Genomic DNA, 15,015 nt, shown 5'->3' with positions numbered 1-15,015 from the left:
GGGAGGCCCTTCCCCTCTGCGCAGGGCCTGGGCGCCCCTGTCTGCCCCCAGGCTTCGATACTGCTGGTTCACAGTGGGTGGATGCGCGGGGGAGAGGCGCAGGGTAAGCTCTCCAGCGTTGCTCCTCTCCCCATGAAACCTCCCTGAGCAGAGGAGCATGGAAAAGGGCGGGCGGCAGGCCTCTCTCGCTGGCTGGGCAGCAGCTGTGGGCTTGATGATGTTCACTTCTACTTGCAGGCCCCTGCCCACCCGGCCACAAAGTAAGGTGGACTGAAGTGCAGTTTCACCTGTGAAAAGCGGGTTTTAAGGAAGTGTTTACTCCACATTTTTTGCTTTGTTTGCCCCTGATGGACCAAAGCCAATTTCATGAAAATCCAGATAATACCTAGAAGCACTTCTCCTTCTATGTAGATAACCCCCATATTAGTCAGGTGACAAAGCCAAGAAGACAGGAAAAGTTGGGCTGGTGGCAGTTCATGCAGGTTGTGAGAGTTCATTCCTGGCCACTGCAGAACATCTGACAGAAGGCAGCAGCGGAACCCGATTCCTGTGCCTGGGCCCCCATTGCACTTGCCTGCCTCACTGTGGGCTGGGCCTGGCCATCCCTCCCCTCCTCCCTGCTCTTGGCCTCCCCAGGGCCCTCATCAGCCCAGCACCAGCACCACTTCCTCCCTGATTGGGCCCTTTAGGGTTGCACCTGCCAGCTCAGGTGTATGGAGGGGCCCTGTGGGAGACGCTGTTGCTAGGATCTGCCTGGCTGTACAAGCAAGCAGAGAGAGAAAGAGTTCTCTGGTGGTGCAGGGGGACGGCCTGCTTTGGATCAGGAGCCCCTGCTGCCGAGATGAATGGGCTGGTCCGGGTCTTCAGAACTCGGGCAGAGGAGGAGGCCAAGCCGGAGCTCATCCAAACAGGGGAGAGCAGTGCTGGAGCCGCCCCCAAGCAGCGGTAAGTGGGGACACTCCGAGTCACATCCAGAGACAAGGGGGCAGAAGGGCCATGTGAAAAGCCCCCCCCACACACACACACACGAGGGCCATTGTGGATTGTGGGAGTTGGGCATGGCCACGATCTGTGGCCTGGGGAAAATGGATGCCCTTCAGGGAGGGGGGAACCATGCAGGGATGGGGCCGGGGCCAGGAAGACTGGCTGAGAGGTCAAGGGCCACTCCCAGAGCAGTGGGGATGGGCTGGACTTCAACCACGCCACAAACAGGGCACCCCCAGGATTTAGGGCATTTTTCTTCCAAGAAGCTCATGGCGACCCACCTTGTGTCCCCCAGCCCCCAACTGATCCTCAGAGCCACCTGTGAGGTAGGTTAGGCTGAGAGAGTGCAACTGAGCAAGGATTTGAGCCTGGGTCTCCCCTGCCCTAGCCCAACGGAAACTGCTTATCACATTGGCTCTCTATGTGGGGAGGTAAGAAAGAGCGCCTCTGGGCTTATGTAGAACGCCTCTCACCACCAAGCAATTATAACTGTGTTGTGGATCAGCCCCATGCAGGAGTCCTTGGCTGGTGCAAAGGACCTTCAGACTGGGAAGGTCCCAGGATGTCAGGCCCGACTCGCTGGCAGCCCACACAGAATGCAAAGCACAGCAAAACTCTTGCCGCAGATCAGGCTGCACAGTCCGGCTTTCCAGAGCTTGTGGCAAAACTTACAGAGTTTATCAATACATCAAACAGCCTAAGCATGTTGCTTTTTTCAAGAGAAAGTTCCAAGGCTAGAAATCCCCACCGAGTCAGAGCTCAAGTCCAGCAGGAATAGATCTCAAGTCAGGAACTCAGCAGTGCAGGATTCAAGGCAGAGTGCAAGGTTCACGAGAAGTCCAGGCAAGAAAGGATTCCGGGCGATTAAGACATTGCTCCCAGCAAATACAGGGAGGGGCTGCCAGAGCTCCCCTTCTTAGGGTCTGTTGCCCATCTCCTCTGCAGCTGATGCCTTAACCTGGGCGACCCCAACCAGAAGCCCCCACCCCCATGGAATCGTCCTCCTGCTCAGTCCTCACAATCCCGGGCTGGGAGCCAGAGGCTGTGGCTGACCGGGCACATCCCCCTCCTTTGGCCCACAGTCAGATGGAAATCGGAGTCTGGCTTGACAGCCATAGGACCCACAGTGGCAAATGGGCTTGGCCAGCACAGGAGGCGCCTCTTCCACCCCAGAAACGTGCGCTCCCACTCCCAAATTGCCTTGGCTGGATCTGCAATCTGCAATCCCTCCAGCATCCCAGGGAGAACAGGCCCTCTCCCAGTGGCGCTGCAAGAGCCGGAGGGCAGAATTTTGTAGGCGGGCAAGGGCGTGGAGGCGGGCAAGGGCCCAGGAGGCCCAGCTCAAGTGCTCTGTCCACCTGGCTCAGGATGGGCTCCGGGGTTTCAGACGGAGAAGGGTCTTCCCATCTGCTGCTCACTGGAGGCCTCTTAAGCTGGAAAGGCAGCCAGGGGTTGAGCCCAGGGCCTTCCAGAGAGGCAGGTGCCCATCGCCCTGCCCTGCCCTCCTCTCTGGGGCCTGGGGGATGCCCCTCCCCTGCCCCAGAGCAAGGGGGAACCTAGCCCCCAGGGGTGGGATCTGGGGCTTGACTGAGCCACGGCTCAGCTGTGGGATGCTTCAGGGAAGACTCATCTGAGCATGTACAGTGGCCTTTTCTCCCTGCAGAGCAAGGGCAGCTGGGATGGAGGGAGGGGCCAGGCCCTTCCTGTCACAGCCTATCAGAGCAAGCGCCCTCACAGGCAGCCTGCCGAGTGGCTAAAGAGGAGCAACTCTTCAGGATATGGGGGGACGGGACGGCGTGTATTTATCTGAAGTTTCCTGTTTTCAGTCTATAAGCCCCACAACTCTGCCACTTGCCCATGCCCCCACCAGCCCCACTGCCACCTGCAGCCACCTTCAGGGTTAGGGAATCTCTGGCAGCTACAAGAGCCCCAGAATCTGTTCCAATGGCAGGATTGGGCCTCAGAAATGCAAGGGGGAGCTTAGGAACTCCAGATATAGGAAGCTGCCCCCTACTGCGTCTGCTGGTGGTCTGTGGAGCTCAGCCTTGCCTACTCCGCCTGGCAGCCATGCCTCTCCCACCAGGGCTTCGGATGGGGGTCTTTCCAGCCCTGTCTGGAGATGGTGCCGGGGGCTGAAATGGGCATCTTCTGCACACAAACCATGTGCTCTGCCACTGTGGTATAGATATGAAGCGGGGGATGCAAGCAACCCAGTCCCCCCCCCCATTCACATCTCTGCCTGTGGCGCCTCCCCTGCTGCGGCATGGCTGGCGCTGGCCTGGGCTTCCCCATGGCCTGCTTGCGCTATGGAAGGCAGAGCCTCTGGCGGCCAACACGTCCCTGCGCATCAGCAAGCCAAACGGCAAGCAGGGTGCTGTTCCCAAAAAGGAAAGCCAGGAGGGAAGTAGCCCCCGCTCCCGACACAGTCCTGTGCTCATGGCAAAGAAGATCCCACTGATGTGAAGATCGGCACACAGCGGCCAGCTTCCAGCCAGCGGCTGCCCTTGCCATCCACACGTTGCCTGGGCATGGTGCTTCCCGCTGCCATGTGCCCTCGGCCTCGGAACTGCCCCTGCTGCCGGACAGGGAGGGAGACGCCACAGTGGTGCTGCAGGACTGGCCTGGTGCAGGAGCTCCCCACAGTGAGGTGGGGTGGAGCAGCCAAGCCCACGCTGATGCCCGGGAGATGTGCCCTGAGGTCTTGGCCAGCCCACGGAGGTGGGGCAATCCGGGCTTCCCCCAATCCAGGGCTGGCCCACCTCTTGGGCTCCCAGACCATCCTGCTTCTTCACATGTCACAAGTCATTCTGTGTCGCTCCACAAGTTGGATGGCTTTTGCCCAAGGAGCTCCACAGCCCGTTGGGGAATAGCCTTCTAGCCTGGGTGGTTCAGGTCCACAGGCCTCAGCCCAGGGGGCAGAGATGGCTGAGGGCATGTGCAGAGCCCTTTTCACCCATCCCTGAGGAATCCCATGGCACAAAAGGGCTCCAGCCAGAAGCTCCGTCCCAGGCAGCGTAGAGCTCCTTTGAGAAGTGATGTCCTGCAGCTGCCCAGTACCTGCGCCCATGCTGTCCACTCCATGCACCCCCTCCCATCCACTCCCTTCTGCCCTAGTTGCTTCTGAGCACTACTCGCTCTGCTGCCTCTGCTTTCTGATCCCCAGCAATGCCCCTGGGAAGAGGAGCCAGATCCTGGACCCATCTGGAGACTACTACTACTGGTGGCTCATTCTCATGGTGGCCCCCATCCTGTACAACTGGATCATCCTCATCTGCAGGTACATGGTGTCCACTGGCTCAGCTGGGGAGCCCAGAGAGCTCAGGAGAGCTGTAGACATGGGCAAGCAGCCACAGACCACGGGTTTGGGGTCAGCAGCAATTAAGCATTTTGCTCAGAGCCTGAGAGACGGGGGGGCTGATCCTGACGGCAGGGACAGGACTTCCCCACAGCCCAGTGATTCCGAGTGATGGGCGGGGTGGGGCCGGGCGCACTGTGGTCCAGAGGGCCACATTCTGCTGCTTGGATCTGTTGGGCAACTCAATCACATCTCCCTATGCCTCTTTCATGGAATATTGTTGATTCTGCATCAGAAAATCAGAGTTTAAGAAAGAATTATTTGGCAAAATCCCGAGGGAGGAGAGGGAAAGTTACGTTGGCTTTCAATGTTCCTTTCTTTACTTGCTTGTTTTTGTTTCTGTAGCTCACTTTTCCACTCAAAACAGGGAAAACCATGCTGATGGACTCATACCCTATCAAATAAATATTAAATAGCAATATGTCTTTAAAAACCAGAGGATGCAACATTGATAAGAACAAGGTGTCCAGGTGAAATCACTTCTGGCTGAACAGGAAAGAGATGGTGGGAGCAGCAGCCTTAGGTGGGCCACCACTGAGGAGGCAATCCAGGAGGAAAGGACTTTGGGGATTATTTTGGAAGGAGGAACAGCAGCTGGGAAGCCAAGGCACAGGGGCAGAGGAGGGGTAATGAAACATGAAAGACCCAGTGGGGAAGAGAGCAGGTCAACTGCTTAGCATTCTGCACTAGGAAGCCCAGAGCAAAGAGTGGCAGGAAAGATGCAGGGTTGTTCAAGGCTGGCGCCAAGCAGGGTTTCACAGCAGCAGAGAGAGAGAGAGATTGCATTGCAATGGCCTATGAACCTTGGTGGTGCTACGGTGACAGGTTTTGGGTTCAGGGCACGGAGGTCCTCTGGGCCTGAGACGCTGCGTCTCTTTCTCAGATCCTGCTTTCCAGACTTGCAGCAGAAATACCTCTTGGTGTGGCTGGCCCTGGATTACCTGTGTGACCTGCTGTACCTGCTGGACATTGTGGTGCATTTCCACACCGGTCAGTGCCCTCGCCCCCTCCAGGGAACACCCTGCAGTGCTCCTAACTCTCTTCGTGCCCCCAGCTTGCTGTCCTTCCAATGGAAGGCTGCATTTTGAGCAGCAGCCACCGCTTTTTCGGGAATCCCACAGCCAGCTGCTCACCTGCATTCCGCTCACCTTGGAACACTGCAGTTCTGTGGCCACCCAGTGGAGGGCAGCAGCTGCCCAGCTGGCTGATAGGGATGTCAGAGAATTCCACCACGGACTCCAATCTGGCCCCCCGGAATCCATGGCAGAACGGCCTCCCTCCCCCCACGACGGAACTTACCTGAGGCAGATGCGGCAGCGGCGGCTCCAGCAGCGGCGGCTGCTGGTCTCCTGGCCGGCCGCAGCCAGGCTGCTGCAGCCACATTTGCATCCTTGCAGCCGTGATAGGCTACCTAAGTATTTACATAGCCTATCACGGTGAAGGCAGCCACGCAAATGGCAGCCACTATGCCATTTGCGTGGCTGCCTTTACTGTGATAGGCTACGTAAGTATTTACGTAGCCTATCACGGCAAAGAGCAGGGGCGCAAATGCATAGCGGCCGCCATTTGTGTCCCTGCTCTTTGCCGTGATAGGCTACGTAAATACTTACATAGCCTATCACGGCTACTTGCAAGGACGCAAATGGCAGCCAGTATGACGGCCACCATTTGCAGCTGCAGCAGCCCGGCCGCGGCCGGAACTCCGGCTGTGGGTGGAGCCGCCGTGGAGCAAAGCCAGCCAGGGAGGATTCCGGGGGGAGGGATGGAGTGCCTCCCCCCCACTGCAGATGCCCCTGCGTGGAGCCAGGTAAGGGATTCGTACATCCCTAGCTGGAAAGACCCCAGGTTGGGGAATGTGTGTGGGGGGTGAGGGAACCAGGGCTTCTGGACCCTCCTCTGTGCCCCCCTCCTGCCCATTAAATAAACACCCAGTCTCTCTGCCAAGCACTAAGCCCGCAGCAGCTGGAGCCTGCTGGGCCCCAAACGGGGGGTGGCGGGGCCCCTCTGCATTTTCTGCAGGGATATCAGGAGAAATCCACAGCGGATTCAAGGGAGTTCTGGTTTCTTTCAATTCGAACTGCAGAGTCCACAGTGTAGCGGCTTTTTCCGAGTGCTGCAGATTCTGAGGACTTGCAGACCAGTTTTTTACTGGAATGGGGGGCGGGGGGGATTTGTGCAAATGCGCACTTGTGCAAGTGGAACAAAATTCTTGTACATCGCTAAAGAAATTGGATCCCCTCAATGAATGGATGCCAGAACACAAGACGCCTGACAGTCCGCAAAACACAGGTGGACTTAACAGAATCCGCACGTCCCTAGTTTTCTGTGACATGCCAAGGCCGGCTTTTGCAAAGGGAGGGGGGCCACGTGGATGTGGTCCTTGAGGACCCTCTGTGATGGGCTGCAGAGTGTCCAGTGGGAAAGGGAGGGCTCTTTGTTCTGCACAAACTCAGAGGCACCCCAGTGGGAAACACACAACACTCCTCCCACATGGATCACAACTGCTGGACTTAACACAGTGACAAGCCCAGGCAGCGGGGGCAGCTGCATCAGTCTACTGCTGCAAAAACTACCTGGAGTCCTTTGATGGCATCGTAAGGGCCGGCAGATTCATTGGGGCATCAGCTATCCTGGGTAAGAGAGCAATTGCACACCTCCTTAAGTGCACAAAATGTCACCTGCAGACAGATGCATCTGTGCAAGTGGGACCTGCAACAAAATGTTGCGGCGCAGGACACTCGTTTTCTGCCTTTGCTTTCTCCGACATCCAGCCTGCATTCTGTGTAAATTACGCTTGCTCCATCCTCATTGGGTGCCCTTGGTTCACTGTCACTCCTGGGGGGGTTCCGTAAAGATGCGTTGTACTTCAGCAGCCTGGGGGTTCCCCTGAGCCACTCACACCCCCAACTTGCATGGAGATAGCGCCTTTGGGGGCTTCATAAGGGCACTCAGAGAACTGAGATTGTTACTGGCACTCAGCAGAGGAAAAGCGCAAACAGTGGCGCCAAAGGGCATCCGGCACAGACGAGGTAACACTGAGCCCCTCTTGGATGCCCCACGGTTTACAAGAGCGGCAGGAAAACAGCCATCTCGCAGGCAGGGCACTGTGGGTGGGGAGAGGTGGGCACTTCTCCCATCCCACAAATAGCAGCCCCACAGTCCAGCTGGGCTAAGGCAGAAGGTGGGCAGGGACCCACAGCTCTGCTGCCTGTGGGCTGTGCACCCTGGTTTGCAGGGCTGTTCTCTGCACCCCTGTGGCTCTATCTGCCCAGCCAGGGTTAACGCTTCATGCCTGAGATGATGTGAGCTCTAGTCCACGCAAGCAGAAGCCACAGACAGTTCATCTCTTCATGAGCCCTTCAGAAGCCACCAAAGGACTCTGGGCTACATCTGGAGCCCCCGTGCAGCGCATGCTGCATGGAATGGGCTGTGAGGCCATCGCTGCGGAGAGGCCTCATTATCATCAAGGCTGGGCAAGAGCGGGGGAAGCTGGCTGGAGGTGAGGGGGGGAGCTGGTGGAAGAAGAAACCGGAATAGACTGGAGGAGAAGTGGAGCTGGAGGGGCAGGGAGTTGGACAGGGGGACTAACATGGGCACCCGGGGGAGGGGGCTGTTCCTGGCCATGGGAAGGTCCCCGCTGGAGAAGGAGGCACAGCCAAAGGAAATGAGCAAGGACACCGAGCTGGGGGCATGACCCCCCCCCATCCCACCCACCATCATTTCCAGTGGGAGAACCTCCTTGTGCATTAATTTCCTTGCCACCAAAGCAAGGCTAGTGTCAGGGGAGGCCTCCACATGTCCGGGTGGTGCCTTTTCTCACATGGTTGGGAAGCGTGTCCCGAATCACAGGGCCCTTTCTTTGTGACTGCCAGACACAGGCAGAGATGAGCCTCCCCCTTTTACTTGGCATCCTCACGCCCCAGCAGACATGGTGGCATCTTGCCCAGCAGCATCTTGCCAGCCCCGCACCATGTCTATGGAGAGATGTTCTTTGAGCAGTGGTCTTCTGGGGGGGTGCGGAGTGGAGGCTGGGAGCAGCTGTCCCATGACTGCCAGTGCGCCCCCTCCCGAGCTTCAGGGGCCCAGGGAGGCAGTCCTCGGCCACATGGGAAGGAGAGATGGGCTGGCCACTGGGCCAGGGGGCCTGCCCAGGCCAGATTCCCTCCCCTGGCCCCCTCCGGGCTCCTTCCTGACCTACCGCCGCTTCTCTGCCAGGGTTCCTGGAACAAGGCGTCCTGATCCAGGACCGGTCCCAGATCTCCCACAGCTACCGGCGGTCCTCCTGCTTCCTGCGGGATCTCACCTCGGTGTTTCCCACAGACTTGCTGTACCTGTATGTGGGGATGGCCATGCCAGCAGTCCGAGCCAACCGCTTCCTGCGGACCCCTCGGCTCTTTGAGGCCTTTGACCGGATCGAGACGCGCACAGCTCACCCCAACACCTTCCGCATCGCCAAGCTGATGCTCTACATCTTCGTTGCCATCCACTGGAACAGCTGCTTCTACTTCGCGCTCTCCGGCTTCATTGGCTACGGGGCAGACGAATGGGTCTACCCCAACGTCAGCGTGCCGGGCTTTGACCGGCTCCTGCGCCAGTACCTCTACAGCTTCTACTTCTCCACACTCATCCTGACCACGGTGGGCGACACACCCATGCCCCAGCGGGAGGAGGAGTTCCTCTTCATGGCCGTGGACTTCCTGCTGGCTGTCATGGGCTTTGCCACCATCATGGGCAGCATGACCTCCGTCATCTCCAACATGACCCAGGCCGACGCAGCTTTCTACCCCAGCCATGACCTGGTGAAGGACTACCTGCACACGCACTGCGCCAACCGCCGCCTCCAGCGCCGTGTGGTCAGCTGGTACCAGCACCTGCAGATGGAGAAGAAGATGACCCACGAGCTCCAGATCCTGCAGCACCTGCCCGAGCGCCTGCGGGCCGAGGTGGCTGTCAGCGTCCACCTGCCCACCCTCCGCAAGGTGCAGATCTTCCAGCACTGCGAGCAGAGCCTGCTGGAGGAGCTCGTGCTGAAGCTCACGCCCCAGGTCTACAGCCCCGGCGAGTATGTCTGCAAGAAGGGGGACGTGGGCCGCGAGATGTACTTCATCCGCGAGGGGCAGCTGGCCGTGGTGGCAGACGATGGCGTGACCCAGTACGCCGTGCTGGGAGAGGGGCTCTACTTCGGGGAGATCAGCATCGTCAACATCAAAGGTGAGTGGCAGACCATGGGGGGTGGAGAGAAACTGGGGCTCCCCCCACATATCCCCTTCCTGCCCTTGAGAGCTGCTGCTGCAGCGAGAGGGCAGGGGCTTAGCTACGGATCAGGAAGCCTCCAGTCCAAATCCCACCATGCCATGAGCGCACCGGGCCCTGGGCCAGCCATTCCCTCTCGGCCGCAGGGGGCTTCCAGACAGAGGAGGGCTCCTGGCGTTAACAGTCAGAGGGCACATGGTGCAGCTGCTCTGGCCGTTCTTCCCTCGTGGATCTTCCACAAAGATGGAGGAAGCGATGGGAAAACGCGTTGGGAAAGTGACCAGGAGAGCCCTGTGAACGAGGCAGGGCAACAGTGACTCAAAACCTGGCTGGACGCCCCCCGAGCCAAGCCGGCCTCCAGCAGGCATCCTTGTTCCGTTGCACCTCCGGGCAATTTCATTGCATAGTGTACTAGCAGCTGTTCTGTCTGCTGCTGTGATATTTTTTGATGTTGCTTGACTGTTCTTCTAAGAACTTGGAATGTTTAATATACTGCTGTTTATTGACTATGTTGTGAGCCAGCAAGTGAGAGTAAATATTCTGAAAGGCGGCTTAAGGATCTATTAAATAAATCACTACTCACTAGGAAGCCATCACACTGGCCTGCATGGGGGTGGATGCGAAGCACTTCGAATGTACGCAAGCACGCCCGCAGTGCGGACGCCCCTTTCTGAGCATGGCCCAGCCCTGGACCTCTGCCAGAGCTGGGCCTGGAGCCTTCTCAGGCCAGGACACGGGCTGCGGGCAGCTGGGCAAGGGGGAGCCCCCTGGGCGCTGATGGGGTCTGCTTGCTCTAGGCCTGAGGGTGGGCAGACGGACAGAGTCAGTTCCCCCCCCTCCCCCGGCTCTCCAGCAGATGGGCAGGCAGCCCCGTGGAGGGCTGAGGGCGGCCCGCCGAGCTGTGCAGCTAGGTGAGCTCCATCATGAGCAGGCGGGAGGGGAAAGGCTACAGAGGATGGGGCAGGGGTCAGAAGCCCAGAGGGGGCAGGACAGGGAGCCCTCTTCCGGCAAGACCCTTCAGGGCCCCCGCAGCTCACGAGCCCCCGCCTTTCTTGCGCCAGGCCAGTCGGAGGGGCTCCCTGGGAGAGGGGCAGGGGGCCGCCCAGCGACCCGAAGGGGCGCTCCCTCCCTCCAGATGCCCCAGAAGAGTGGAGGGGCCACCCTGGGGCCCCACCTCAGGCCCCTCAGCCGCCCAGGACGGGCCTCCCTCAGCCCCACCCTCGGCCTCCGTGCCTCAACTCCGGTGCACGCCCTGCCCCTCCGTGGAGTGGGACGCCGCCGCCTCGGTTGGGCGCCTGCCCAGGAGGGTTGTGAGGCAGTGGCACCGCGCCAGGCCACAGCCCTGGGTCCGGGAGGACCCTGGTGACGCGGGCCCCTCCACTCCTCGCCCCCTCCAGGGAACAAGTCCAGGAACCGGCGCACGGCCAACATCAAGAGCATCGGCTTCTCGGACCTCTTCTGCCTGTCCAAAGAGGACCTGACCGAGGTGCTGGCCGAGTTCCCGCACGCCAAGGCCCTGCTGGAGGCCAAAGGCCGGGAGATCCTGCTCAAGATGGACAAGCTGGACGTCAACGCCGAGGCTGCGGAGATCGCGCAGCAGCAGGAGGAGGGGCGGCGGGCGGCCGCCCTCGAGGCGGGCCTGGACCTGCTGCAGACGAAGCTCGCCCGCGCCCTGGCGGGGCTGGAGTCCGGCGCCTTCAAGGCGGCCCTGCGCCTGGAGCGCCTGGAGTGGCAGCTGCGCGAGAGGGGCGCTGCGGGGGGGGAGGCGGCGGCGGCGGCGGCGGCGGGCCAGCCCTAGCCCCGCGCCTCGCCCTCGGCAAGCTGCCCCGCTCAGAGCCGTTGCCCCGGCTCACCCGCCACGCGGGGAACCCCAGCGCAGCTAGCGGCGGGGCGGCAGCCGGCCTGTGCCGGGACTGTCCCACTTCGACTGCAGGCGGGGTTCCCGCGGTGCGCTGCCCCTCCGCATGGAGAAGATGCTGGAGGAGAGTTCTAGGCCGGCCCTCTCTCACCTGACATGATCACTTTCTGGGTGCAAAGACTGGATGGGTGGATAGAGAGAGCTGAGCCTCCCACCCGTCCCCTGCAGTCCAAGCGTTGCCCCCACAGGGAGAACTAAGCCAGATCTGAGATCCTGCGAGGGGCACCCAGAGGCCTCAGCGCCCCGGCTGTCCACATGGGCCCAGGCCCGGGCTCGGTCAGCAGTGGTGCCGCGGGTCCTGCTCAGCACGCCTGAGCCACCAGCCTGGCCAGGCCCCAGGCCCCTGGTGGGACTGCAGGGGGCCCTGCAGGACCCAGCGGCTTCTGGCAGTCCTCCTGTGGTGGGGAGGGCACAGGCAAGGTGTAAGGGGCCCCAGGAACTGGGCTGGCTGGCCAAAAGGCCCCTCCGTGCTTGGGCCACCCTCCCAGGCCAGGCTTCCCGTGGGCCGGAGCAGCCCAGGCCCTGTCGGGGACTCCAGCACCTTGGCATCCCAGGGATCACAGCAGGACCAGGCTCCCCGAGTCCCACCCCTCCAAGTCCTGCAATGATCCAGTGGGCCTTGCTGCTCCAGATGCTCCCCCCTCAGTGATTAGCTCACTCTCCAGAAGGACTCCCCCCCTAAGATGCCCACAACTCCACCTCCTGGAAATGCCCAAGACACAGTCAAAACCTTTGTTGTTTTTCAATCATTAAGTCGCGTCCGACTCTTTGTGACCCCACGGACCATAGCATGGCAAGCCTTCTTGTCCTGCGCTCTCTCCCGGAGCGTACTCAAGTTCATATTCATTGCATCGGTGACGCTATCTAGCCATCTCATCCTCTGCCATCCCCTTCTCCTTTTGCCGTCAGTCCTTCCCAGCATCAGGGTCTTTTCCAGAGAGTTTTCTCTTCGCATTAGGTGGCCAAAATATTTCAGCTTCAGCTTCAGTCTCTGTCCTTCCAATGAGCAGTCAGGGTTGATTTCCTTTAGGATGGACTGATTTGACCTCCTTGCAGTCCAGGGGACTCGTAAGAGTCTTCTCCAGCACCACAGTTCTAAGGCATCGATTCTTCGGCGCTCAGCCTTCCTTATAGTCCAGCTCTCACAGCCATACATTACTACTGGGAAAACCATAGCTTTGATTAGATGGATCTTTGTCGGCAAGGTGATGTCTCTGCTTCTGACTATGCTGTCTAGGTTTGCCATAGCTTTCCTCTCAAGGAGCAAGCGTCTTTTAATTTCATGGCTACGGTCACCGTCTGTGATGATCGTGGAGCCCAAGAAAGTAAAATCTGTCACTGCTGCCATTTCTTCCCCTTCTATATGCCAGGAAGTGATGGGGCCACATGCCATGATCTTCATTTTTTTAATGTTGAGTTTCAAACCAGCTTTTGCACTCTCCACTTTCAACCTCAACAAGGGGCTCTTTAGATCTTCTTCGCTTTCTGCCATTAGGGTGGTATCGTCCGCGTATCGGAGATTGTTGATAATTCTCCCGGCAATCTTAATTCCGACCTGTGATTCATCCAACCCGGCATTTCTCATGATGTACTCTGCATATAAGTTAAATAAGCAGAGCGACAATATGCAGCCTTGTCATACTCCTTTCCCAATTTTGAACCACTCAGTTGTTCCATGTCCAGTTCTTACTGTTGCTTCTTGACCCTCGTACAGGTTTCTCAGGAGACAGGTAAGGTGGTCTGGTACTCCCATCTCTTTAAGAATTTGCCACAGTTTGTTGTGATCCACACAATCAAAGGCTTTAGTGTAGTCAATGAAGCAGAAATAGACGTTTTTCTGGAATTCTCTTGCTTTCTCCATGATCCAGCAAAAGTTGGCGATTTGATCTCTAGTTCCTCTGCCTCTTCGAAACCCAGCTTGTACTTCCGGTAGTTCTCGGTTCGCATACTGCTGAAGCCTAGCTTGTAGGATTTTGAGCATCACCTTGCTGGCATGTGAAATGAGCACAATTGTACGGTAGTTTGAACACTCTTTGGCGTTGCCCTTCTTTGGATTTGGAATGTAAACTGACCTTTTCCAGTCTTGTGGCCACTGTTGAGTGTTCCAAATTTGTTGGCATATTGAGTGCAGCATTTTAACAGCATCGTCCCAGGTCTACAGGGAACAGATCATCCGCGGGGGCTGCGCCGTGCTGTACTGGGGAAGGTGGTTGCCTTAGGAATTTTTTTAAGTGCTGTTTTTTTTTAATAATGCATTTGCTCTGAGATGTTGCACATGTAACTGTTCGCTAAGCTGCCTTGGAGTTTTTTGCAAACCAGAGAGCAGCATAAAAATTGGGAAACTTAAATTTAAAAAAAAGAGGATCCTCCATGGCCTCAGAACTACTCCTGATTAATAGAAACTGTTATTCTGACCTCTACAGCAAAGGTTGGACTATAACCACCCCCTTGGGGCCAAGGGCCACCATGAGCCAGTTTCAGTTGCTTCAAGAACACTAACCCATGCGCACACACCAGTGTAGCTAGAGGGAAAAGAGGTGCTGGAGAAATGCCCTCTGCAACTGAACAGAATGCTGAAAGCCAAATACTTTCTAAAAGCTTGTGTTGGGTTAGAAGCACAGAATAGTAGGGTTGGAAGGGGCGTACAAGACCATCAAGTCCAGCCCCCTGCTCAAAGCAGGAATCCAAGTCAGAGCATCCCTGACAGATGGCTGTCCAGCCTCCTCTTGAAGGCCTCCAGTGTGGGAGAGCCCACTACCTCCCTTGGGAATGGGTTCCATTGTTGCATTGCTCTGACAGTCAGGACATTTTTCCTGATGTTCAGCCGGAATCTGGCTTCCTGTAACGTGAGCCCATTATTCCATGTCCTGCACTCTGGGATGATCAAGAAGAGATCCTGGCCTTCCTCTGTGACAACCTTTCAAGTACTTGAAGAGCTCTATCATATCTCCCCTCAGTCTTCTCTTCTCAAGGCTAAACATGCCCAGTTCTTTCAGTCTCTCTTCATAGGGCTCTGTTTCCAGTCCCCTGATCATCTTTGTTGCCCTCCTCTGAACTCTTTCCAGTTTGTCTGCATCCTTCTTAAAGTGTGGTGCCCAGAACTGGAAACAGTACTCCAGATGAAGCCTAACTAGTGCTGAGTAGAAGGGAACTAGTACTTCCTGAGATTTGGAAGCGATGCTTCTATGAATTCAGCCCAAAAGAGCATTTGCCTTTTTTGCAGCCACATCACATTGTTGGCTCCTATTCAGCTTGTGATCGACAACAATCACAAGATCCTTCTCGCTTGTAGTGTGGTTGAGCCACGTATCCCCCATCTTGTAACTGTGCATTTGGTTTCTTTTTCCTAGGTGCAGAACTTGGCATTTATCCCTATTCAATGTTATTCTGTTGTTTTCTGCCCAGCGCTCCAGTCTATCCAGATCACTTTGAATTTTCTTTCTGTCTTCCAAAGGATTAGCTATCCCGCCCAATTTTGTATCATCTGAAAATTTGATCAGCGTTC

General features: G+C 57.6%; 2 protein-coding genes across 2 annotated transcripts in view; one reads left to right on the top strand and one right to left on the bottom strand.

Annotated features, from left to right (window-relative positions):
* The window catches only part of LOC146349164 (uncharacterized), a 225,069-nt gene that overhangs the window by 136,907 nt on the left and 73,147 nt on the right, over window positions 1-15,015 (bottom strand). The window lies entirely within an intron of this gene.
* CNGA4 (cyclic nucleotide gated channel subunit alpha 4) lies at window positions 842-11,390 on the top strand. The gene is made up of 5 exons (XM_084842111.1): window positions 842-945; window positions 4,148-4,261; window positions 5,223-5,329; window positions 8,555-9,550; window positions 10,990-11,390. The coding sequence occupies exons 1-5, from the start codon at window positions 842-844 to the stop codon at window positions 11,388-11,390; spliced, it is 1,722 nt and encodes a 573-aa protein (XP_084698237.1).

This window comes from Heloderma suspectum, chromosome 3 (genome assembly GCF_057233095.1).
Source record: "Heloderma suspectum isolate Gila_16-S chromosome 3, 16-S_ref, whole genome shotgun sequence".
NCBI classification, from domain to species: Eukaryota; Metazoa; Chordata; class Lepidosauria; order Squamata; family Helodermatidae; genus Heloderma; species Heloderma suspectum.
This window is presented reverse-complemented; position numbering and strand designations above follow the sequence as displayed.